At 37.1% G+C, this 25,382-nt stretch overlaps 5 protein-coding genes across 11 annotated transcripts; 1 reads left to right on the top strand and 4 right to left on the bottom strand.

Moving 5' to 3' along the window:
* Nucleotides 1-461: 461 nt before the first annotated feature.
* On the bottom strand, nucleotides 462-1,796 carry LOC121786395 (diacylglycerol O-acyltransferase 3-like). Of its 2 annotated transcripts, none has more exons than XM_042185022.1 (2): nucleotides 1,304-1,796; nucleotides 462-1,065 (listed from the first exon to the last, which is right to left on the bottom strand). In XM_042185022.1, exons 1-2 carry the CDS (start codon nucleotides 1,646-1,648, stop codon nucleotides 604-606), a joined length of 807 nt encoding a protein of 268 aa, XP_042040956.1. In that variant the 5' UTR covers nucleotides 1,649-1,796; the 3' UTR covers nucleotides 462-603. The 2 variants fall into 2 exon arrangements, with proteins under 2 accessions (XP_042040956.1, XP_042040957.1); XM_042185023.1 differs by having other exon boundaries at nucleotides 462-1,053.
* Nucleotides 1,797-2,506: 710 nt separating this feature from the next.
* Nucleotides 2,507-2,977, bottom strand: LOC121786655. Its single transcript, XM_042185289.1, has one exon. It carries the CDS (start codon nucleotides 2,975-2,977, stop codon nucleotides 2,507-2,509), a length of 471 nt encoding a protein of 156 aa, XP_042041223.1.
* A 4,037-nt stretch (nucleotides 2,978-7,014) lies between these two features.
* Nucleotides 7,015-8,407, top strand: LOC121786121 (ras-related protein RABA1f-like). The gene is made up of 2 exons (XM_042184660.1): nucleotides 7,015-7,365; nucleotides 7,882-8,407. Exons 1-2 carry the CDS (start codon nucleotides 7,145-7,147, stop codon nucleotides 8,312-8,314), a joined length of 654 nt encoding a protein of 217 aa, XP_042040594.1. The 5' UTR covers nucleotides 7,015-7,144; the 3' UTR covers nucleotides 8,315-8,407.
* A 2,457-nt stretch (nucleotides 8,408-10,864) lies between these two features.
* Nucleotides 10,865-12,922, bottom strand: LOC121786654 (WUSCHEL-related homeobox 9-like). Its single transcript, XM_042185288.1, has 4 exons — nucleotides 12,814-12,922; nucleotides 12,096-12,716; nucleotides 11,192-11,367; nucleotides 10,865-10,870 (listed from the first exon to the last, which is right to left on the bottom strand). Exons 1-4 carry the CDS (start codon nucleotides 12,920-12,922, stop codon nucleotides 10,865-10,867), a joined length of 912 nt encoding a protein of 303 aa, XP_042041222.1.
* Nucleotides 12,923-17,063: 4,141 nt separating this feature from the next.
* Nucleotides 17,064-24,130, bottom strand: LOC121787526 (rac-like GTP-binding protein RAC13). Of its 6 annotated transcripts, XM_042186277.1 has the most exons (7): nucleotides 23,939-24,130; nucleotides 23,759-23,846; nucleotides 23,311-23,420; nucleotides 17,873-17,960; nucleotides 17,718-17,782; nucleotides 17,539-17,582; nucleotides 17,064-17,428 (listed from the first exon to the last, which is right to left on the bottom strand). In XM_042186277.1, exons 1-7 carry the CDS (start codon nucleotides 24,035-24,037, stop codon nucleotides 17,422-17,424), a joined length of 501 nt encoding a protein of 166 aa, XP_042042211.1. In that variant the 5' UTR covers nucleotides 24,038-24,130; the 3' UTR covers nucleotides 17,064-17,421. The 6 variants fall into 6 exon arrangements, 3 of the variants coding, with proteins under 3 accessions (XP_042042211.1, XP_042042210.1, XP_042042212.1); XM_042186276.1 differs by having other exon boundaries at nucleotides 17,064-17,582; nucleotides 23,939-24,125; XM_042186278.1 differs by lacking the exons at nucleotides 23,311-23,420; nucleotides 23,759-23,846; nucleotides 23,939-24,130 and adding an exon at nucleotides 22,531-22,829 and having other exon boundaries at nucleotides 17,064-17,582.
* Between the last annotated feature and the right edge of the window lie 1,252 nt (nucleotides 24,131-25,382).

Below are 25,382 nucleotides of genomic sequence, written 5' to 3'. Positions count from 1 at the left end.
TTCATTGTAGGAGGAGTGTTTCTCATGTTCAAGAAGAAACAACCGAACACTCAATATCAGACCTACTACGAGCAAAGTTCTGAGACAACTGAAGAGATAGTTTTTGGAGCAGTACACGAGCAAGACAAAAGGAGAGAAACTGCGGTGATCAAGCCCCTAGACCATGGTGTTACTCACTACGATTATCAAAACATTCAGTCTCTATTATACTTTACTCTTTCTTTATCTCTCTTACTAAACATGTATCATTTTCAAATATCATTTTCTTAAATCCTATACAAGTAAAGGACTAATCAATGTGGTGAGGTAGAGGGAGTAGTATATTAGTAGTTGTTACAAATAATCCATCCAGTACTAATGACAAATTAATATGAATGTCATAAATAAAAATCTTAAGCTTCAATTTTCCCAATCCCTTTTTATGATTAAAAGAATTTAGCTTTTTCGTTTTTGAATTTTAGTGAATATGATCACTTATGCAAACTTCTTGCAAGGAAATTCAGTATATACAGTTTACTAATATATTTCCTATCCAAAAACTGGAAAAAAAAACCACACTGCACATTTTAGGTAACTATTTCAAGATACACCAGCAAAGCCTAGCTACTGCTGCTGCTGATGTTCATCAAAGAACTTCGCCATGATCACATCCACATCCTCCAATCCAACTCCGATGCGCAGAGAGTCCGCCGCTGCGGGCCCCACAAGCTTGACATTTGGGCCATCCCTGCATTTCCCCATGCATTTGCACCCTGAGACTGCCTCTTCAGCCCCCACAGCTCTCCTGAACTCCTCCAGCAGCGCCCCGGCCCCCGATTTCTTGCACTTCCCTCCCATACACACTTCAATCCTCTTCGATGGAGAAACAGGGGCCGGAGCAGCCTCAGTTATGATCGGAAGCCTCTTCACCTTTGCGCCGCTCATGCCAACGGCTTCCCCACATTCGTTGTCGCTGGATTCAGACGAAGAACTAGATGATGGCATTTCACTATTTGCTACTGCTTTCTCCTCTTTCGTTCTTCTTCTCGCTTCTTTCTCTTCTGCCTTCACCTTCTGCAGTTGCTCCTTCAATCAGAGACAGAATATATGTTAAAATTGGCATCCAATTTAGTTATTATATCTATGTTATCAACTATATCTAGCAGCTCGATTTGTTGATTATCATTGAAAAACTTGACGAAATTAAAAGTGGTTAAAAGCCTCAATGTGATTGAAGAACTTGATTAAGAAAACAATTGACATGAATGAGGTGAAATTGAAAAATTACTCCAATTGATATAACGATTTGTGAAGCAATTCATACCGTGATCATGTTTCCGTTCATACGATCAAGCAGTTTCAATTTCTTGAGCAATTTCAATTGCTTCTTCTTCATCTTCTTCACCGACTTCTCCTTACCACTCATCTGCCGCCGTGAAACCCCCTCCACCTCCGCATCCTGCACCGTGGAGGCGGCGGAATCGAAGCTACATTTATAATACTGCAGCTGACTCCGATCGCAAAATCCAGATGATAATACTCTGTTTTTCGCCCTCCACCGCCGCAATTGAACGAATTTACCAGAGGAATTCCCGAGTTCCTTTGTCGGAGACGAAGCAGCTGCGGCGCCGGCGACGTTTGGAAAGCGAATTGGCTGCTGGAGAACCATGGCGGTGGCGGCAAGAGAGGTAAAAACGAGGCGAATTTAAGCAGAGGCTGGAGATTATTAATGGCAAATAATCTGAAGCCCGCCGATGAGGAATCTGGGGGAGCTTTTGTTGCTTCCATTGTTGAGGAACAATTCTACCAGAGAACGAGCGAACTCTACGCATGCGTGACGGGTTCTGATTGGCTGAGGGGAGATTATGCTTGGCGCCAGGGTACGCGCGGCGGTTTGAATTAGCCACGTGCTTTTGATGAATTCACACGCTAATAATCGCTGCCGCTTTGGGGTTTCTCCAACCACGTCATATTACACGTGGCAGGGATTTGCCATCTCAAAGAGGAATTTTCCTTTGTGATGGTATATTCATATATTCAACTCCCTCCATTCCATTCTTTCCATATTAATATAGTCATTTTTCTATTTTAACTTGAGAAGTTCTAAGTTAATTGCATCATTTCTACTTTTGTAAAAAAGTAATTCTCATTTTTACTTTATTCTATATTCTTCTCTCTTACTTTATTTTTCTCTTACTTTTTTCACCATCCATTTAACATTTTTTTAATTAGAAACGCCCTTTGTGGGCTGGGGGTTTAGGCAGACCCCCAACCCGTAAATAAAATCAAAATGTAATGTTCCAAAAACATGATCTTAGCCTAAAAGTGACTAAGATCTAAACAAGAACATGAAGGTGCAAAATAGAGGTCCCACAAGTCGAGATCCTCCATTCTATCAAGTGGAAAAAAGATGACTAAATACACTAAAGGGAGAAACGAAAACAGACCAAAACCAACCACCAGAAGAGCTAGATCAATCCACATCTCTAAGTTGGAAGCGGAAGTTAGGATATCCCAGCTATCCATCCTAACTAGCGCCTTCAGGTACCGAGGGGCAGGAGATTGGATCAAAATATATAAGGGCAGGGGTCTGGACCCCCCTACCTGCCAGGAAATCAGCGGCCCTGTTTCCTTCTCTGTAGATGTGTGAGAATCGAACATGCCGCTGAGCTGTCATGCTCCGGATCAAAGCCATATGGTGTCTAAAATCCGCGGAGCCAAAGTGTCTAGATGACAACAAACTAACCAGAGCCGCTGAGTCCAACTCTATCCAAATGTGAGTAGAAAGTTCCATAGCCATCTCGAAACCCCGAATCAGAGCCAAAAGCTCCGCTTCAAAGCTCGATGATGCAGCTATCGGAGCACAAAAAGCCCGCAGAAGGCCTCCATCAGACCCACGAACCAATCCTCCCTCCCCCGCCGCCAGTGTAGATGTAGAGAAGGCACCGTCTGTATTCAACTTCACCCAAGGTGCATCAGGGGGATGCCATAGGACCATAAGCGACCGCAGAACATGCTGTCTGGGGAGAAAGGCATGAAATCAACCGACGGCGAGCATCCCCTCCAATGGGTCGAGGTGATCCTGCCGGCCAGAACTAGCACATGCAGATGATGAGTGACCTGCCAAATAACATGTGAATGACGAAAAGGGCCACCGCCATGCTTACAGTCGTTCCTCTCCGTCCAAAGAAACCAAGCAGTCAAACAAGGAACAAGAAAACTAACGTGCATGGCGGGAGCCCACTGGAAAGAGGACCTCCGCCAGTGACCTAGTCTAAGTGCAATATCGGTGCTCGTGTGAATCGGTGTGTGCGAGGAAGGAAACTAGGCATCGAAATACTCCCATGCAGAAATCGCCGACTGACTCGAGAAGAAAACATGACTGAGAGATTTTACTGAAGGAGACCTATAACACTGACACCTTGACGCTAACTCAATTCCCCTCCTCTGTAACTTCTCATCCACCGGCAGCCTACCAAAAAGTAACCTCCAAATGAACACCGACATGGTAGGAGTCAACCCCTGGTTCCAAATAAGACTAAAAATCTCCACCATCCATTTAACATATTATTCTTAAACTACATGCCGAAAAGAAATGCCTCGTATGAATATACAATTTTTCCTTTTTAATCAGTTTGCTATGAATATGCATTTTCTATTTTGGAAATTTTTTCTCACTCTCACCTTATTCTCCACTAGCAATACTTTAATTAAATTTTTATTTTAATCTCTCTCTTACTTTATCAATTGTGCATAAAACTCGTGTGAATCTAAAATGCATATTCTTTTGGAAAAGAGGGAGTTTAGTACTCCATCCTTCCCTAAAAAGTACCCCCTTCATCCCGCTTAAGATGATATGTTTTCCTTTTTAGTTTGTCCCAACAAAAATGACACATTTCCTTTTTTGGAAACTTTCACTCTCCAATTAATACATTCAACCACTTTTTCTCACTCCCATTAAAATATTTATCTTTCTTTCTCTCTCTATTTTAATACTTACACCCATTTTTTCTCTCTCCAATTAAACACTTTAAACAATAACTCCTAAAATTCTGTGCCGGCAAAGAAATGTATCATCTTAGCCGAGACGGAGGGAGTATTAACATTTGTTTGATACGGATTTTATGGTGTAATTAGTAAAGTATGAAAGAAAGATAAATGTTAGTTTAAGTAGTGTTCATGGAGAGTGTGCTTCACATCATTAAGAGTGTAGTGTAATGATATAGGTTGTAAATAAAATGATGTGTAGGAGTAATGTGTTATTCAATTATTTAAAAATTAGAAAGTTTACACACTTTAATGACAAAATAATGAAAAAAATAGTTCATATACGAAAGGAGTAATGTTTTTCAAATAAGACAAAACATTTCTAGAGGTCCTTGACTTAGGTTTTTCATAAATTTTTGGTTCAATAGGTTCTTGTACAAATATATTTTATTTTATTAAGTTCTTTTATAATTTTTTGTTTCATTAGACTATTTACAATAGTAATTCCTTATTCATCTCATTTTATAACTATTTATGGGCTACACACCATTTTTAATCATTTTTAATTCATCTCTTATTTAAGGGTTTGCAACCAGTCATTCCCTAATCTTCTCTCTTAACTATTTATGGGTCTTACCATTTCATTTCTTTTTTATTCTATTTTTCTCAACTAAAATAATTTAAATTAAACATTACATTAAAATTATCAAAATACATTTATATTAAATTAAAATGACAATCGAAATTCAATAATTGAAATCCTAAAATTGCATACTATTATAAGCAATAAAATATATAATTTTTGTGGAATCGGTAATCGTTGCCAAATTTCTCCTAAATGTTTGATGAGATCTTCCTAGAGTTGGGTGTGGGCAATGGAATTGCCAGCCACATTCGTATGTACTCGCAAAATGGTGCCCGACATTAGGGCTGGAAATTTTGGCACGACGCGATAATCTGACGCGAATCTGCACGAAATTAATAGGTTTGGGTTAAAGCTTATTGGGTTCGTGTCCTTACCAGGTTGACCCGTTAAAAACACGAAAATTTCGTGTCATGTACGTGTTGGGTTCATCTCACCCGTTAAGAAATATTATTATAATATTATTACTTTTCATATTTTAAAAATGATATATATTTTTTTTGTTGGATTTTGTTGCTATTAATCTATTGATGTTATGTTCATCAACTTAGATAGTGTAATTAGATTTTAGGTTTTTAATTGGACTCTTAATGATCAGATTCAAGGTTTAGTAACTTTTGTTAATCAAGAGCAGTTGTTATCAGGTCGTGTTGTTATAATGTCGTGTCATGTACATATGGTTATTATGTCGTGTTGACCCAAGATGGTTCGTGTTGTTAATGGGTTCGTGTCGTTTTCCGGTTTGAGGGTAGCAGGTTGGTTCCGTATTCATGTTTGTCCTTATTGGGTCGAGTCGTTAACAGGTTGACCCGATAATGACCCAACACGCACGATTTAACACCCCTACCCAACATACCTTGGCACCAGAGGCATCATCATTGCACCAATTTGTCGCAGTCGGCCCTTTCTCTTTAATTATCATATTATGTATGATAATACATGCATAAATGATGTCGGCCTTCACAATCACGAACCATGCTTGAAGAACGTTGAACGCTCTTTCAACGTCTTTTTGAGCAGCCTCTTGCCACTGCGTAAAGAAACTCGTTTGGGATCTTGCGGCATGTTTATAGTGTGATGAAGGTCCACCTCGGATAGATACCATCGGCAAGATAGTACCCCATGTTGTATTGTTGGCCATTGGCTGTGAATGATATCGTCGGTGCTTTATCATCTAGAACATTGTTGGGTGGTTGAGTATGATAATATCGTTGATATGTAATATGAATAGTGAATCTACAAACTAACTATTTTGTGAATTAAAACTCCCTTCGTTCCATAGTAGTGGAGACATTTTTTTCGGCAAGGATATTAAGAAAAAGATGTGTAATGTATTAAACAAAAAGATAATAAAATAAGAGAGAAGAAAAAGTAAAGATAATAAAGTAAGAGAGAGGGAAAAATAAGTGAGAAGAAATGTGTGACTTTTACTAAAAAGGGAAATGACTCCACTACCATGGAACGTACCAAAATAACAAAATGACTCCACTAATATAAAACGAATAAAATGAAGGGAGTATATCGTGAAGTTCTTCAAGCCCCATTATACTCCCTCTGTCTCACTTAAGATGAAACGTTTTCTTTTTTAGTTTGTCTCGAATAAGATGACACATTTCCTTTTTGAAAATTTTCTCTCTCCAATTAATACACTTAACTACTTTTTCTCACTCCAATAAAAATATTCATCTCTTTTTCTCTCTCTATTTTAATACATACATTCATTTTTTTCTCTTTCCAATTAAACACATTAACAAATAACTCTTAAAAATGTGTGCCGACCAAGAAATGTGTCATCTAAGTCGGGACGGAGGGAGTAGTAATTTACAAAACAAGTAATTATTTACCACTTGAAGAATTACAAAAAAATAGAGATTTCCACATAACTATTTTGTGAATTGATATATTGTAACATTCATTTGTGAATTGATATATTGTAACATTCAGACTATCGTAATTTTTCTTTATATTAAATCACAAAGTTAGGGAATTCTCGTAAATTATGTGGTAATGAATGAACGATTCAAATACTCGCTCCGTCCCATAAAAATATGTGCACTTTCTATTTTCGTTCGTCCCACAAAAATATGTGTATTCCATTTTTGTTATACTATCCAATAATACTACTTTTAACTACAATTCTCCTCATATCTCTTACTTTACTAATTTTATCTTAATTCATGCATCATAGCTAATATTTTTATGGGGCGGAGGGAATAATATTTAATGCTAAATCACAAAGTTATATCGTGAATTATATTGGAACTACTATGATTTAAGTAATCGAACCCGGATCGTTAAACGGGTAGGGTAACTGGACCGCCAACGGATTTCCTGAAAATGTGGAGGGAAACAACAATCAAAACAACCAAAAATTCCATACATTCATTCTTCCTAGATATCAACAACAAAAAATCACCACCACCCTTGTAAATCAGCTCATGAACAACAACAATCAACGCAAATGACATGTAATTTGCGGCAATTCCCCCAAAATTAAATTGTAGATCGAATCGCGGCGATTTTAGGGTTAGACAAATGGGATCGTACAGGGCGGATGAGGATTACGATTACCTTTTCAAGGTGGTGCTGATCGGCGATTCCGGCGTCGGAAAATCGAATCTCTTGTCCCGATTCACGAAGAATGAGTTCAGCCAGCAGTCCAAATCCACGATCGGCGTCGAATTCGCCACGCGATCAATTCAGGTCGATGATAAGGTTGTTAAGGCCCAGATTTGGGATACCGCCGGCCAGGAGAGGTGATCAATCCTTTGAATTTACACCATAATTCCTTTTATTTTCATTTCCAGGAACTTTTTTAGCTTCGATTTTGTGATTTCCGTTATTAGATGCAATATGTGGAATTAATTAATGCTTGTTTTTTTAGATCTGTTTTTTTTACCATAATGCTTCGATTTAGCTGACTAATCGATATTATTATGTTCATCCTTTTATTTTTTCTGTGTATGGTAGAGATCATGGATCATTGTGATTTTGTTAAATGGAATTTGGGAATTGATAAGAGAGGATGGTTTGTGTGATTATGATCTGTGAAATTTCTCTTTCAAACTCAACTCCAAATGGATTTCTGATGAACTCTATTATCTTAGTTATGTTTCCATATATTTATCACTGTCAATTTTTGAATGTTAGCCATAATTTACATGAATTGGCTTGAGGTTATTCCATATCTTGAACAATAATTGAATAATTGATTCTTGGTGTTTCCTAAATTGGCGTTTTTCCTAAATCTTTTAAACATTGATCGAGTGCAGGTACCGTGCGATCACAAGTGCGTACTACAGAGGCGCAGTTGGGGCTCTGCTCGTGTACGATGTTACACGCAATGTGACCTTTGAGAACGTGGACAGATGGCTGAAGGAGCTCCGGGGGCACACGGACTCAAACATCGTCGTGATGTTAGTAGGGAACAAGGCGGATCTCCGACACCTACGTGCCATCTCCACGGACAAGGCCAAGGCCTTTGCAGAGAAGGAGCACACTTTCTTCATGGAGACGTCGGCCTTGGAGGCCTTGAACGTCGAGAATGCCTTCACGGAGGTGCTCACAAGTATCTACCACGTCGTGAGCAAGAAGGCCCTCGACATAGGGGATGACCCCTTGGCCCTGCCAAAGGGCCAAACCATCAACATCGGGAACAAGGATGATGTGTCTGCTGTCAAGAACAGCGGCTGCTGCTCGGGCTAGTTACGACCGAGAGGTATCTCGGGAGATGTATAGTAACTGCAAAACCTTTCAATTATTTAGTTGTTTGGTTGTGTGAACAAAAATGCGATTAGATTCTTCAGTTCTTGATTGCAAAAAGGGAAGAAGAAAATATTGGTTAATTTTTGTTTTCTTGATTGATTCATTCACTGTGGTATATTTGATCAGCTTAAATTGACAATCTTAGTTGTTTGCATTGTTTGATTGGATTCTTGTAATAGTTGCAATTATTTGAATTAATATTTAATCATGTTAATTAATCCAAAACTAAACATTGTGTATTTTAAATTAATCTTTCATACTATCATAAAATTTTAAAATTATCCTACATAAAATTAAATTTAGTTACAAGATAAAATTCAAAAGAAGATAGAGTAATGTTTAACAGGAAACTGTGGTTGGCATCAATAGAATTGATGAAGAGTACTGTTTGAAGGAGGCAGTGTAGTCATCATATCACAGAAGGACTCAGCTTTCGCTTTTTTTCTTTGCAACAGACAAATTAAACACACTCTTATATTCGGTTATAGATTCTTTGTAGTAAGGCTGCAACAGATTTTATTCAAACCAGTATTCAAATTTTGTTTGCACATACCTGCAAAATTTAATGCATTTCATTCGAATCCAATCTTTATAATGAACTTTCTACTGTTACTGTTTCATAGTATTATGTGTTCTAATAAAAAATACATATTATATCATTACTTTATTTTATTCTTTTATGTATAGTTTACTAATATTATATAGCACTCCCTCCGTCCTAAAAAATAGACTAGTTTTATAATTTTGGGTCATCCCAAAAATTTAAAAAAAGTCTAAATATGGAAAGTTTTTCAACAAATATAATCCTACACATCATTTATAATATGGACTTCATAATCACTAGCACTCGCTCCACTACCTTTTTCCTCTTTCTCATACATTTTATCATCCATCTCTTACTTTATCAATTCCACATTAAAACTCGTGTCAATTTCAAGTTTTGTCAAATTTTTAAGGACGAAGGGAGTATATATTAATTTATCGATATATAATATCAGTGTCTTGTAAATTCTTCAATATTGTGACAGATATATTATTTTTACATGTATATATTGACCTAAAACCTAGTTCCAGGAGTAAACTTAGAATGCGTGATTATGTAAGAAAATGCTCCAATTATAAAGCTAGTGAGCAGGAGTTCAACGAGACATGCAACAATCGACATAGATTTGCCGCAAAAATATATTGCTCCCTCAGTCCTAAGGAAGATGACCCATTTCTTAAGTGGTATAGGATTTTATGCAACTTTATTTTATGTGTTAAATGGAAAAAATAAAATAAAAGAGAAGGAATAAAATAGAGATAAAGATATTCTATTTTTATTAATAAGACATTTTGGTTGGGAGAAACAAAAAATTAAAATGGGTTATCTTCGATGTGACGGAGGAAGTATCAACAATAAAGACAAAAATCAACTCTCTACAAATCTTAAAATAGGTACCCCAATAAAGCCAAGATACTAAAACAAAATAAAATCACAAAAGAAATCAAGAAAAAATAACAGATACATGCACCAATGGTTTAAATCTAAGAAAAAAAATTATGTATGACTACTTTCAATGATGGTCGTATATACATCAAAATTTAATAATTTTTCATAGAAATTGGAAACTCCTATCAGATAAATTAATAAATGATGAGAACGAGAGAGCAGAGGTGAAAAAGGAACAAAAACGACAGCAATAACTATTTTACAGAGGAAAACAGGTGCTGCTGTTGTTCTTGTGACTGAAATATCGATTTTTCCATTTATTTTTGGGTCAAGTTGCATACACTTCAAATGAAGTAAGTAGCTAAGCTAGCTAGATACTTATTTAAGATAAATTGAATCAATTCCTTAATGATTGGTGTCTCACCTAAAATCCCATTAAATTAATTCCTTAATGATTGGTGCCATTCACTGACACTAGATCTCAATAATAGTATCCTTAAATACATTATTGACATCGAAATTAATATAATAGAACAACTTAACAAAAAATAACTGAAATTACTGAAATCGGTATTCATACCATCGGTTCTAAAAAAGATATCAAAAACAAAAATATCAACTGATCATGACATTATATTTTGCAAAACTAAGTCGAATTTTAGAGTCTATATATACTGTGATTTGGGAGACACGTTATTTTCATAAAAACTAATTAAAGACCCTTTTCTTGGACATCTCATATGCCATCTATATTTTAGTTTGTATTAACAATATTAAAGCTTAGCCAATTTGAGGTTCCATACACATGACTAACACCAAATGAAGAAAGATTTTACTATACATCCAACCAAAAATAATAAATAAAAACATACTCAAATTAAGAAAATTTTTACCATACATCCACCATTGATTTTGCATCATGAGAAAGTGGCCATAAAGAAACCACAGAGCCTAATTAATGTCTGGATTTAAATTAAAAAAGAAAAAAAAACCCTCATCTGTTACAAACTGTGACAGTCAACTAGCAGTTCCCTCCTTTTCAATTCCTCGACAATCTTCTAAATCTGTAGAAAATAATTCAAATTAATGCTCTTCCAACACTTTGTATAATGATAAAAAAAACTAAAATGAACTAAGGGAAAAATATATAGAAAAAACAAACATCCAAGAAAAATAAGCGAATTAAAAACACACGAGATCCTCTATTTCAAACGATGCATTCATACTATACTAATTCAAAATAAAAATACTTCCTCGATCTCATAAAAATAGAGAGTTTTTCATTAACAGTATTCCATTCAAATCTCTTTTATTTTACCAATTATGTATTAAAATAAATATACAACACGTTTTTAGTAGATGAATAAAGAGGAATGAAAACGTACCAAATCAATGGTCCTATGGTCCGGCTGCGGCGCAGATGACCGGAGGAGGTAGTAGAAGCCACCATGCTGGAGGGGCTGTCGGGTCACGCCCCATTCGTCGGTAGGAACGGGCTGCCCCAAGGCCTGTATCAAAACGGCATCGTTTCCAAATGTTTCCCTAACATTAAAGGGCACTCCTATTGCAACATCAAAACATACATCGTTGATAAAAACCATGGATTTTGGGGGCGTCGGTTCCACTAAACCTGGGCCAGAAGATGAGGAATCAACGTCAGTTGTTTGTCGTAGTTCAGTATCACTATTAGACATTGTCACAATGCACGAGTTGTGAGGGACAATTGGCATGAATCATGGAATCAATTCCAAAATAATTTGTTTTTTAGATACACTAAAGTTGGTTCATGCTTACTAATTACTTATTGTTGGATTGCAAATCCATCCCACATTGAGAACGTGGAAGTTGGAAGAATATATAAGTACTGTCCAATCTTAATTAGGTTGAGGTCTTTTATCAAACTAATGTGCAGTTAACAATCACGTGACTAGCATGTCTATTTAGTCAACTTAGGGGGTGTTCGGTTGGCAAAATTAAATCTCATGATTAAATATGTATCATGTTTGGTTCATAAGATTGAACCCTTTAACTTAATCCTAGATGGATAGTCTCATGATAATTAGTCATAGCCTCCCCCTCCAACTAAAATAATCCCACAATTTAATCCTAGATGGATAGTCTCATGATATTAGTCATGGCAACCGAACGCCACCTTAGAAGCACCATTTATTATCATTGGCTCCAACAAATGTAGCATTCACTAACAAAAGTTGGTACATGCCTAATAAAAACCCTATTCCTAAACCCAAAGTTACAATTATAGAAAAGAAACACATAGATCAAAATTACCTTGAGAAATTGGGCATGGACCACCAAGATCCGCCGCGGCCGGCTCAATAGCGTACCCAAGTTTCGACTTCTGATCGTCGTCTTTCCTCGTACGGCCATGGCCCACCGCCATCAGGCCATCGACCAAACCATCGGAGCAATCCCCAACATTTTGAGCCAAATCAGGAAAGCAAATCCCATGACCCGAGCCCTCCTGCCCGGGAAACACCAACGGCTCGGGCACAAACTGGCTCGGGCCGGGCAGGAACGGCTGATTCACCGACGCGGTCGGAGAATTCATCAGATCAATGAGAGTAGAGGAGCTGAGAGGGGGCAAGGGTTTCTCGCTCGAATTGCAGCAGCTAGGAGCGGACTTATCAGACGACGACGACGAGCGGCTAGGCCGGGGCTTGGCGGTTTGGAGGTGGCGCAGCTTGTGCTTGCTCCTCGATTTCCGGTTTTGGAACCAATAGAAGACGTTTGCATCGCCCACGTTGCCGAATTCTTGGAGCTGAGCCCTAATCCGCCTGATTTCGTCTCGGGGCGGATTCACCGTGCCCGAGTTGAAGATCGATTCAAGGATCCGGATTTGCTCCGGCCTAGGGTTCCACCGCGGCTTCGGCTCGGGGCTTCTTTCCTCATCTGTTGTACACAATTTGGAATTGAAGTTTGTCAATGAATGATTTTTTTTTACCTAATTTTAACTTACTTGACCTAATTTATGAGAAAAAGTGTGTACCTTGTGTGTAGGGATTTCTTGTTAGGTGATGATGATCATGGTGGGATTGAGAGGTGGCAGTGGGCTTGGATTTGAACAAGCTAGGCCAGTGTTTGTTTGAAGAAGACATGATGATTGTGAATATATATGTGTAATGGAAGGTGAGGTTTTTCACTCTTTTGCATTTGAACGTAGAAGCATTTCTACTCTTTTGCACAAGAAGGATTCCATCAAATTCAGTCACAATCAGAGAGAGATAGAGAGAGGGTTTTGATGAGTTTTTGTAAGCATTTTTTGGTTTATATTTGTGTGCAATTTCCAATGGGAGGGGGCTTCAACTTAGGGTTTTTTTGGGAAATGAAAAATGAGGGAGAGATGAGATAATATAAAATAAATATTATTGTAATGTGAAGAGGTTGTTGCAAGGAATAAATGGTGGGGTTGGAATTCAAGAAGGTGGCACGTAGGGTTCCGGGGAAGCGGTGGGGATAGAGACGAACACCCATTTCTATTACTTTTCTACTTTCCTTTTTTTGTTAGATTCATCTTTGATTAAGGATGGACCAGTCTCACTTGAGAGTAATTTTTTATATTTTTTTGTTAGAATCTTTTATTAAGGATGGACCAGTCTCACTCGACTACTGTAAAAAATTTCCTACTTTTTTTTGTTAGATTTACCTTTGATTTAAGGATGGACAAGTCCCATTCGATCACAAACATTTAGGTAATTTTTTTTCTACTTTTTCATGCTTGCGAATTTGCCCACATTTGGGTTGTATGGACAAATATATCCTTAATGGGAGTTTAATTTGATAGTTTAATTAATGCAATTATTTATACGTGGAAAAACATAAACTAGAATGAGACTAAGGATGAGATGGAATTTTGGCTATTGATTAGGTCGTACGAAGTCTTCGAAAAAAAGAAGTAATTAAGATAGATTTGATTAATTCGAAATTTAATATGATGAATTCGTCTCCTTTGTTGTCAAACTTGTACTTTCAATGGTTCTTGGTATTGAAAGAATTAATGACGCCTTGTGACTCCTGAAAAAATGCATTATTTAAGGCAAATTTAGTTGTGAAAAGTTGGAAGGCCGTTGTACATTTGACTAGAAACATAGGATAAATATTATTGTCTCGAATATTGAATCCTATATTAATCATCTTCAGGCGCATTTTATGATGATTTAGTTATTGTGTTTAATTAATGCTAATGAAAATGAAATAAAACTCAGTTTAAAAATGTTTTCAAGTGAGATTGGAATCATCTCAAGTGCATGTACATAGGGAATTTTTTCGGCAAATAAACATAAATTTAAATATCACATCGCTGTGGATTTGAATATGAGACCTTTGGTCTTAGTCATTAACCACTTTACTATTAGACTAACTCGTACATTTGATATGGTTCATGCGTGACTAATTGATTTTATTTCTCGATTGTATCTTATTTTGTTGGAATAAATTGAACTCATGTTTTATGGAGTAAAATGAACGATGATCTAAATTTTGGACAACCCCTAGAAATAGAATCCTTTCATGTCGCACTCTCTTAAATAAATTCAATAAATTCCCAACTTAAAAATAGAACTAATGTACTTGGTAATATCTCAAATAAAAGATAATCAACTTCCATATTTATGTCAGCTTTTCGTCTTCTGCAGCTTCTGTTTTTACCAATTTGTCTGCAACAAATATGTTGGATATGAGTTTGGTCAAAGGCTTTTGACAGTTGTTAAATTTATAACAATAGATATTTTTCACAAAGACAATTAAATTCACGCTTTCCCTACGTGTAATACTAAAATTTATGGAATGAGATTCATTTGTTCATAATTTGTGTCTCATTCTAGGTATCATTTTGTTTTTTATATAAATTTGTTTTCTATTTGTTTTAAAATTTTATATTAAAATTAAATTTAATTGAGAATTTATTATTAAGAGTTTATTGCATCAAATTAAGGTATACAATTACTTTTCTAGTATCATTTTTGTTAATTAAAATGACTACTAGAGTTTGATAAATTCAAAAATAGAAAATATAATTTTTAAATTGAAAATTATAATAAAGTATCAATTATGACCTATAATATTACAATATATATATATATATATATATATATATATAGGATTGTGATCAAGGTTGAAACATTCTTAAACGTAGAACCATTCTTAAACGTAGAACAAATGCCAAACGGAGGTCGTTAGATCTTTTAATCCAATGGTGTTGATTTGCACAACAACTTCCCATTACAACCAAAACTATTATTAATGGGTGAATGCAGATAAGTGAAAAAATAAAGCATGCATGGATTCTTCTTCGTTTCATTCATTCTTCCATCAACATGTGAGTTTTTTCACATGTTGAGTCCGGAATGTCGTGAAAACATAGTCTAATATGTATGATTTTTAATCTTGATCGTCATTTTTTCCTCTTCCAATGAATAAAATATGTAGAGTTCTAGGTTCTACACTTAAGAATGGTTCTATCTTTAACGCAACCCTATATATATATATATTACTTGCATAATAAACATGATTGATGTAATTAATTAGGGGGTGAGGCGTCAGACACTGAAATTCACTCGAGATCATGCTCTAACATTTTCCTCAGATTGAAATTTGGTAGAATATAGTACTATATTAATTCTGAGACATAGTCTCAGTCCACGTTGACCTCAACAATTTTGTTTTTTCAAGGAATATTTGATCTATTTTATAAATTAAAGTGTCTATAGATAAGGCCATCACAACACTAAATTACTTCTCGTCGTACCTCTATTCATATTTTGCATAACACCCCTCCCTTTAATTTCAATTTTTTTATTTTTTAATTATCAATTAATTTAAATAATTAAATAATATTATAAATAATAAAATTACTCTATAAAAATCATAAAAATTATATATGAGAGTAATCAATGCATAACTTTTGACAAAATCTCAGTCATTATATCAAAAAAAATGGAAGGATGATACTGAATGAATGGATTTTAAAAACACGGAGCTTACTATAGTAGCATTTTAGTTCACTCTGTATTCTAGAATTCGTGCTACGAAAAAAATGCCTTTATGGAAACTAAAATGTTCTTATAGTTAACTATAATGCCCTTATAGTGAATTAAACCCTAAATCCTTCACAATAATGATGTTTTGGTTCACTCAGTATTTTCAAATCTATGCATGAACTAACACGTCTTTATAGTAAACTTGTTCTTATAGTGAACTACACGTTTTGTCTATAGTTATGCATTAAAATAGTGATTTCCGTATATCACAACTCATATTACCTATTTAAATTTTTAGTAAAACCCCTTTCAAAATTTATTTCTATGTGCGTCCCTAATGTGCTTACATAGTTACATTATATAGAATGCGTATATCATACAAAGACAAATAAAAGTTTACAAAGATTGTTTGTAAAATATAGATAAATATTGTTTATAAAATGCAATAATTATACTATGAGTCTTGCACGAAATGCGCCAACAGCCTTCACTAATGCAAACGTGCTCTTAATAAATGCCATAAATGGGTCTAATTTAATGCAACAATTTTATCTCTCATATATTCGTTTATTTAACTTTTCTTTTTCCCAAATTTAGCCATTTTCCACATTTACACTTTGCTCCTCCGTGACTACTTAAATAAAAATTCAGTGATCCAAACATATTGTTATACGATATATCTAGCTGATTACCATTACATTAATATTTTCTCTTCTTCGTGACCACTGAATTTTTACTCCTTTGTGACGTACTTTGAGCACGGAGAGAATTAAATTTGAATCTATCTACTAACATATCAATTGCCGACTTTCCTATCCCTTCCCATATTCTATGTGGAATATATATAATGCTTGTAGAATTCGAGTTTAAATAATCAACTCCATTAATCGATTTGTATGATTTGCATGCCATATATATAGCTAGAATAGATTATAGTTTGAAATTTGTGTCATGATCCGCAAAACACGGTCACATCCTTTATTACACATTTACACCTAGTTGGCAATATATACTAATTCTTGGGAATTGAGGTTTTCTTTTTTATTATAAGAACTATTAACCTCACTGCAGATGTGATCAGACAAATATTCATATACTAAGTACCCTTCCAATTTATTTATTGTAGGCACAAACTCATCATATATTCATATACTAAGTACCCTCCCAATTTATTTATTTTGTGCACAACCTCATTTCCATTTAGAATATTAGACTTCAAATATGTAGTATATGTTAACAATTATGAAGAAGAATATAAGGATTGATAAAGGATCCAAATCTTTTTATACATCACAAAATACAAGAGTACATAGAACATATGCTATTTATTTGTTTATTTGAATAAACGGTAACATGAATGTTTTAAAGTTGGGCTTATCTTTCACCATTTTTTCAAATCAACATGGCCGAAACTTATTTTCTCGGTAATTAAGAGCCAAAATGTAGAAAATATGATACAAGAGAATGTGAAGGAAGGGTGAAAGATAATAGAAAATAATATAAAGTTGTTGAGAAATTAATCTTGAATATATCAAAGGAATATGCATCCTCTCCATTGGTGAAGCTTTTTCTTCATTTTTGGAGGTCGCAGAACAACTTTTATCTATCAAACACGGCATTCACATTCTGAAAAATAAGTGCAAAAATATATAAAATTTTATAATTAGGTAACCACATAATAATAATAATAACAATAATAATAAATTAATTTTATCTGTTGAGTTTTAGCACTGCACTCAATATACGCCACAGCTCCAATAATCTTTCTCAGTTCTTCACCCTGCCACACAGTAAAAATAAAATAATCATGATATATTATTCACTAATTACTAGTACTACTAATATTACTATTTGTAAGCCAAAAATATTCTATCAATATGAAAAAATATAGGAGAAGTATACATAAAAACCATACCTGCTCTCTTGTAATAGCTACTGCACCAGAATGATCACCAACATATTGTTTATCTTCTCTCAAATCTGCTTTTGTAAATGAATAAATTCGTGAATAATTCTGTCTATTTATTGATCAAAATGATAAAGGACTAATCATATTTATTTGAATCTTACCCGATTTAGTTCCCACAAGAACTATTGGTATGTTCCGGGTGTAGTGCCTTAGCTCGGGAACCCACTGTCGGAGATCAAAGAGAATATCCTGCAAAATAGAGAAGATTGCATAAGATTAGGAAGAGATTGAAGAAAATATTTAGGCGATTAATTAGGAGATTTGATTGGTAGAATCTTACCATATGTAATATGTTCCTTAGCCTATATATGATGTATAATCTCATTGTGAATAAATCAATATAACAGTTATACAATTCTACATGGCATCCGAGCAGGTTAGGCTCAGAAAACTATCATCATAGCCCCCTAAAATATACCTCTCTCGACCGAAACGGCGAGAAGAAACAGCCAGCCTGAAAATGGCAGAAGACAAGCCAGAAAAACCCCAAATCGAACCCATTGCCGAAAAGATTAGATCGAGTAAGAGTGTTACCATAGCCTTCAAATTGAACGGCTCAAACTACTCACTATGGGCACGATTAATGAAGGTGTCCATTGGCGGCCGAGGAGTCTACCGCCATATTTCTGGAGTACCGTCACCACCACAACCGGGCGAAGTCGGATTTACCGATTGGGAAGAAATAGACTTAATAGTCTTTCCGTGGATTATTGACAACATGGAAACCAATCTCATAGCGGATTTCGCACATCATCAGACGGCGAAGTCGCTATGGGACACACTCGCTGTCACATTTGCGAGTTCATCGGACTCGTATCTGATATACGACCTGCGAGACAAGGCAAGCAAGATATTACAAGGGGACTCAATGCTGGAAGCCTACTAGAGCCGACTACACGGACTTTGGATCGACATCGATCGGTGTTCACACAAAACAGTCAATTGTTGCGACAAAGGAGTCGAGCAATACCGAGAAATCAAATCGGAACTGCGATTATTTAAATTTCTCACCGGACTGAATGAGAAATATGACTGGATCCGACGCGAGATCCTCAAAGAGGAGCCATACCCCTCAGCCGACGTAGCGTATGGATGGGTGAAACGGGAGGCAGCTCGACTTAAAGTCATGTCATCGGAGTCCGATTCGCACTCCATCGCAGTCGGTAACGAAACATCATCGGGGGGGTCGGATTTGGATTTGGAGCCCTAGAATACCGCCCATCACAGCCGCAGAACAGGGGTCAGCCACCTACATCACGCTCCGCCACCAACCGCTGGGGAAACGGCAAACCAGACAAGCCCAAACTCTGGTGTTCGCACTGTGGAATGCACAAACACACAAAGGAGACGTGCTTTCAATTGGTGGGATACCCGGAATGGTGGGAAGAAGACAAAACCGGGAAGGCGAAAGTTGCCATCGGAACCGAGACTGGAGGAAGAAATCAGAACGCAGGAAACCGAGAAACTACCGGGTTCCAGGAGAAAGGACCAGACAACGGCGGTCTCCCAACCGGCGGTGGCAGGCGCGGCGACGGAGGTGGTGGGGTGAAGACGGCAGCCATGGTGGCATCGCTCCGACTAGATAGAGGCGGAGGGGACACAGATAAAGGGTTGGGGATCGAAATCCCTAACCCTAGTAAAATCCCTTTTTCAATTAAGCCCCTAGATTCTGAATATTATGGAAACAGACCCCATCCTGATAATTATAGTAGAAATCGCCCCCAGGTGACTGATAATTGTAAAACTACCCCCATTATCTGCAAAAACTCATTTGCACCCTTAGAAAATCTATCATATGCATTTGAAGCCAAGGATTGTGATATTGTTAATGACACGGGGTGGATTTTTGACTGTGGGGGCGACCGACACTATGTCATACGACATGAATGATTTTTTGGAAATTCATAAGACTCCTAAGTCGCATATAAAAACAGCAAGTGGAGGAGTAACACCAGTAGAAGGAGCGGGAACTATAGAAATTTTTCCAAATGTTCATATTCCTAATTGCCTCTATGTGCCTAGATTATCTCAGAAGTTAATGTCAATTAGTCATGTGACTAAGAATTTAAATTGTTCCCTGTTGATGCACCCAAACTTCTGTATGTTACAGGATATCCGGACGGGGAAGATTATTGGGCGTGGCACTGAGCGTCGTGGGCTGTACTTTGTGGATGAGGTTGCTCGACGAGATGGTGAGGCGATGCTTGCTCACGGATCCACTAATCAAGATACTTGGCTCTAGCACCGTCGGATGGGCCATACCTCTCCGGGTTATTTAAAATCCATATTTCCTAATCTTTTTGTTCCAAAGAACTTCTCTTGTGAAGCATGTGTTTTGGCCAAGAGCCACCGAAACTCGTTTAAACCAAATGATACTCGTGTTGACACTGTTTTTTTCCCTGATTCATTCTAATGTGTGGGGCCCATCGCCTATAGGAACTATTTTTGCTTTAAATACTTTGTGATATTTGTTGAAGATTGCAGTAGAACTACTTGGGTTTATTTCATGAAACATAAATCTGAAGTATATGACAAATTCGTCCTGTTTTATAAAATGGTTCAAACTCAATTTCAGACGTCTGTCAAAATCCTAAGATCAGACAATGGGGGGGAATTTCTAAACAGTTCTATGACAAAAATTTTTGACGAAAATGGGTTAGTACACCAAACTTCCTATTCACACACACCAGAGCAAAACGGGGTAGCAGAACGGAAAAATCGAATCATCCTTGAAATGACCCAAGCCCTCCTATTTGACTCAAAAGTACCTCCAACCTTTTGGCCTGAAGCAGTCGCTACCTCAGTTTACCTTCTCAATCGACTTCCCACTAAAATACTGAATCGGAAAACCCCTCTAGATCACCTTTCCACCTTAACCAAAATTCCATCAGCCTTATTCTTACCACCTAAAACCTTTGGGTGTTCTGTCTATGTCCACATTCCCAAACACGAGCGAAATAAATTTTCCCCGTGTGCAATTAAGTGCGTTTTTATGGGGTATGGGATTAACCAGAAGGGCTATCGATGTTATGACCCCAAAACCAAACGGGTTATTACCACCATGAACTGTAACTTCCTTGAAACCGAATTCTGCTACCACCTTGGGACTCAGGGGGAGAGTGTAAGATAGGGGGAGACCCAAGAAAATGACTCCCTTCGGTGGTATGTGCCAAGTAACTTTGATTCGGATCCAACAGAACAAGCTTGCACTGTGGCCGGCGCCGTCTGCTGAGACCATAGTCCTGACGACGCTTCCGCCGTGACCCTCTGATCCAACCGTGACTGAATCCGAGGTAATTTCTAGTCCGAATTATGAAAGTTCAGATTATATTCCTGACTCACCTGGTATAGAAGTAGAAGAGGAAGAAGATCCGTCTATTGATCAGGACACAGGACAATACGTGCTTCCTCCACGGAGTACGAGAGGAATTCCACCCAAGAAATACTCCCCGGAACGAATAGGGAGGAGAAGTAGATACTCGGTGGCCAACTTTGCTGAAGCTAACATGTCCAAAATGGCAAGGGCATTCCATACAGCACTATGTGAAGAAGAGATTCCTAGAACCTTTGAAAAAGCCTCCAAAAGCAAGGACTGGAGGGAGGCAATGCTCGTCGAGATGAGAGCACTAAAGCGAAACGGTACTTGGGAGGTAGGCCCTTTGCCTGATGGGAAACATACAGTGGGGTGTAGGTGGGTCTTCACAATTAAACGGAGACCAAATGGGAGTTTTGAGCGATACAAGGCTCGGTTAGTGGCGAAAGGATATACGCAAACTCAGGGAGTAGATTATTCAGAGACGTTCTCCCCAATCGCAAAAATGAACACGATAAGAGTATTACTGTCCGTTGCAGCAAACAGGGATTGGCCACTTCATCAGTATGACGTCACCAATGCCTTCCTTCATGGAGAATTGAAGGATCCTATCTATATGGAGGCCCCACCAGGCTTCAAAGAGGAATTTGGACAGAATAAGGTGTGCAAGTTAAAGAAGACTCTATATGGGTTGAAGCAGTCCCCGAGAGCTTGGTTCGGGAGATTCACGGATGTGATGAAATGATACGGCTATCAGCAGAGTAACTCTGATCACACACTGTTCATCAAACGAAGAGGAGAAAAGATCACTTGTCTGATAATTTACGTGGATGATATGATCATTACAGGGGATGATACTGAGAAAATAAACGACCTAAAGGGGCAATTGGCTACGGAGTTCGAGATGAAGAATCTAGGAGACCTCAAATACTTTCTTGGGATCGAGGTGCTTAGATCTGGAAAAGGAATCTTCATTAGTCAACGCAAGTACGTTCTCGACCTCTTGACGGAAATAGGAATGCTCGAGTGCAAGCCTGCAGAATCACGGACTTCAAATAATCAAAGGAGCAGCGTCAACTGATCGGGGGAGATACCAGAGACTAGTGGGAAAACTCATTTATCTATCTCACACTCGGCCTGATATTGCATATGCAGTTGGGGTGCTTAGTCAGTTTATGCATAATCCACAAGAAGAACATTGGGAGGCAGCACTCAGGGTAGTGCGATATCTGAAGGGAACCGCCGGACATGGAATACTATTCCAAAAAAATGGACATCTCGACATTCATGGATACACTGATGCAGATTGCCGATTGATAGACAATCGACAGGAAGGTACTTCACTTTTGTGGGTGGCAATTTGGTCACTTGGAGAAGCAAGAAGCAGAAAGTGGTGGCTCTGTCGAGTGCAGAAGCTGAATTCCGAGGCATTAAAAGTGGGCTCACCGAAATCCTTTGGCTTAGAAGGGTAATGAAGGAATTAAACCTTGAATCACAGAAGACTTGCAAGCTACTCTGTGACAATAAGGCAGCGATCAGTATTTCAGAAAATCCAGTACAGCACGATAGAACCAAACAAGTCGAGATTGACCGACACTTCATAAAGGAGAACCTTGAAGAAAAGATAGTGGAAATCCCATATGTGAAATCCGAAGATCAACTAGCTGATATCTTGACCAAGGCCGTATCGGCAAAGAACTTTCAAGAAGTTTTGAGCAAGTTAAGTTTTGGGAATCCCGTCACTTAACTTGAGGGGGAGTGTTGGAGATCAAAGAGAATATCCTGCAAAACAGAGAAGATTGCATAAGATCAGGAAGGGATTGAAGAAAATATTTAGGCGATTAATTAGGAGATTTGATTGATAGAATCTTACCATATGTAATATGTTCCTTAGCCTATATATGATGTATAATCTCATTGTGAATAAATCAATATAACAGTTATACAATTGTACACCCACTGCCATTCATATTCACAAAAGAAATCACGTGACAATATATCTTGGCCCGTATCCACAATGCTAAGATTAGATTGTATTTTGTTCTGATTATCCATCTCACCTCTACCCCTGTAACTAATTTAAATCTAGATAAACTGCATTTTGGAATTGTCACATATTTATCTCACCGTTATCTTATCTAACAACCGAATTTCACCATTGTGTATGAGTGCACGAATGAATTAAATAAAATAGGAGATATATATGATATTGAAGGAAGCGTAAACCTTCTTGTATATATTCTCGTAGCTGGCTTTGCTGGTTATAGAAAGCGCTAGTAGAAACACATCAGCTCCTTTGTAACTTAGAGGCCTCAACCGATTATAATCTTCTAGCCCTAAAAATGAAATTAATTTCATAAATTGTTACACCCTTGTAACTTAAATATGGACGTGTATATATATATATATATAGTTGTGATCAAATGAGAAATACATTATACTGAGAATCATATCAGTTCGGTGATTCATTAATATCAGTTGACATTAGAGAATATATTAGTTGTTGACTTTCAATATCACAAAACCTTATTGATATTCATGAATCAATAAACTGTTGAGTAGTAACTGATATGTTTTGTGATGCCAACTGATATTAACGAATCAAAGAAATTATATGATTCTAGGTCTTAGGGTAATGGAACCCTAAGAATGTATTAAAAAGAATTTGAATTACCGGCTGTGTCCCAAAGGCCTAGGTAAACTGTGCTCCCATCAAGGATCATGTTAGCACTAAAATTGTCGAAAACAGTTGGAACATAATCCTGCATAAGATAAATAATTTGATCCCAAATTACAAATTATAATCATTCGCGTCGAAAATAATATGAAATTCCAAAGTAATTTAATTTCATACCGTAGGGAAGGTATTGCTGGTGTAGGAAATGAGCATGCACGTCTTTCCCACGGCGCCATCTCCCACGGTCACACACTTGATAAACCTAGCTGCACTCATCTTCTTTGCAAGAACCTATTTCTTTCACTAATATAATTATGATACTGCAATATATAGTATTTGATTTGATGTAAGAAATTCAGGGGCAATATCAATAATTGTTAGAGAGTTTTGGAATTATTTAGCAACCTTAAAAATGATAGGTGCATGACTTTTTGTTATCTTAAAATTGAAGGATATAAATGTTGTAGGAAATTAGGTGTAGTGGTGACGGTTTGTTGGTTAAGTGTTGTAGAAGGAATGAAAAATTATGACCAGGTGCTAATGTACTATGATTATGTGGTTTGTAAATGATTTAGGAAATTGGTGAAAGTTGGACTTTTAACTGTTTTGTTTTTTTGGCTTTGTCTGATTTCGGGAAATGATGATCTTGAAGTTTCATATCAAAATTAGGATGGTGTTCGTGCCACATTATAGTTTTATGGTATATGTGGTGGTTGGAATTATATTGTAAAATGGGTAATATTACACCAACTTGGCTACCAATTGTCACTATACATAGTGTACTATTATTGGTAGATAAATTAGTCTTTATTAAACGCAATATTGGCGGGAAAATCCTTCACAAAATATTCGTAGAATACGCCAGTCCCATTGAAAGGTTTAACCGTCATACAATAAAAAAAGTCCATTATGCCAAAACACTAATTTAACATCAAGTTTACCACTTGGCTCATAAAAAAAAATAAATTATGCCTAGTCATTTTAGCATACAAGTGACATATTCCTAAGTCCAATAGTATATACTACTAAGAGCATTAGCAATGGGGTGCCCTAAGGGACGCCCTAAAGCCCGCCCTATGCACCGCCACGTCAGCATTTTATCCTCCTACCCTTTCACCTGCAGTGGAGCGCCCTAAGCATTTTCTTTATTTGAATATTTAAATAACTACAAAAATTGGAAAAAAAAACCTTCATTTCATTTAAAATTAATACATTACAATACGAATTAAAAAAAAATACGCATTCTCAACGACGGCGGTTACGGGCCCAAACTTCTTTAATCCGCCATTGCGTCATTGACGGCATCGAATAAGGCTCGCGTCAAGGTCCGACTAACGCCCTCCGAGGTACTCCAGTCGTCGTCGTGGTTCATTTTTGTTTGTGAGAGATTATCGAAATATTCGTATGGAATGTGAGAGATGAGAGAAATGTTCGTATGAAAAATAGAATGACAAACGAGGTTTAAATAGACAAAAATTCGAAAAAAAAAACGAAAACGTGTTGCATCGTCCGCGCCGGCGTCCGCGTCACCTTCAATGGGCGGACGATGCCCTATCGCCCGCAGACGATCTATAGGGCGCGGACGATGCATCGGGCATCGTCCGCGCACCTAGGGGTGGGA

Source organism: Salvia splendens, chromosome 22 (genome assembly GCF_004379255.2).
Source record: "Salvia splendens isolate huo1 chromosome 22, SspV2, whole genome shotgun sequence".
Taxonomy (NCBI): domain Eukaryota; kingdom Viridiplantae; phylum Streptophyta; class Magnoliopsida; order Lamiales; family Lamiaceae; genus Salvia; species Salvia splendens.
Note: the sequence above shows the minus strand (reverse complement) of the source record. Positions and strands in the feature narration are given on the sequence as shown.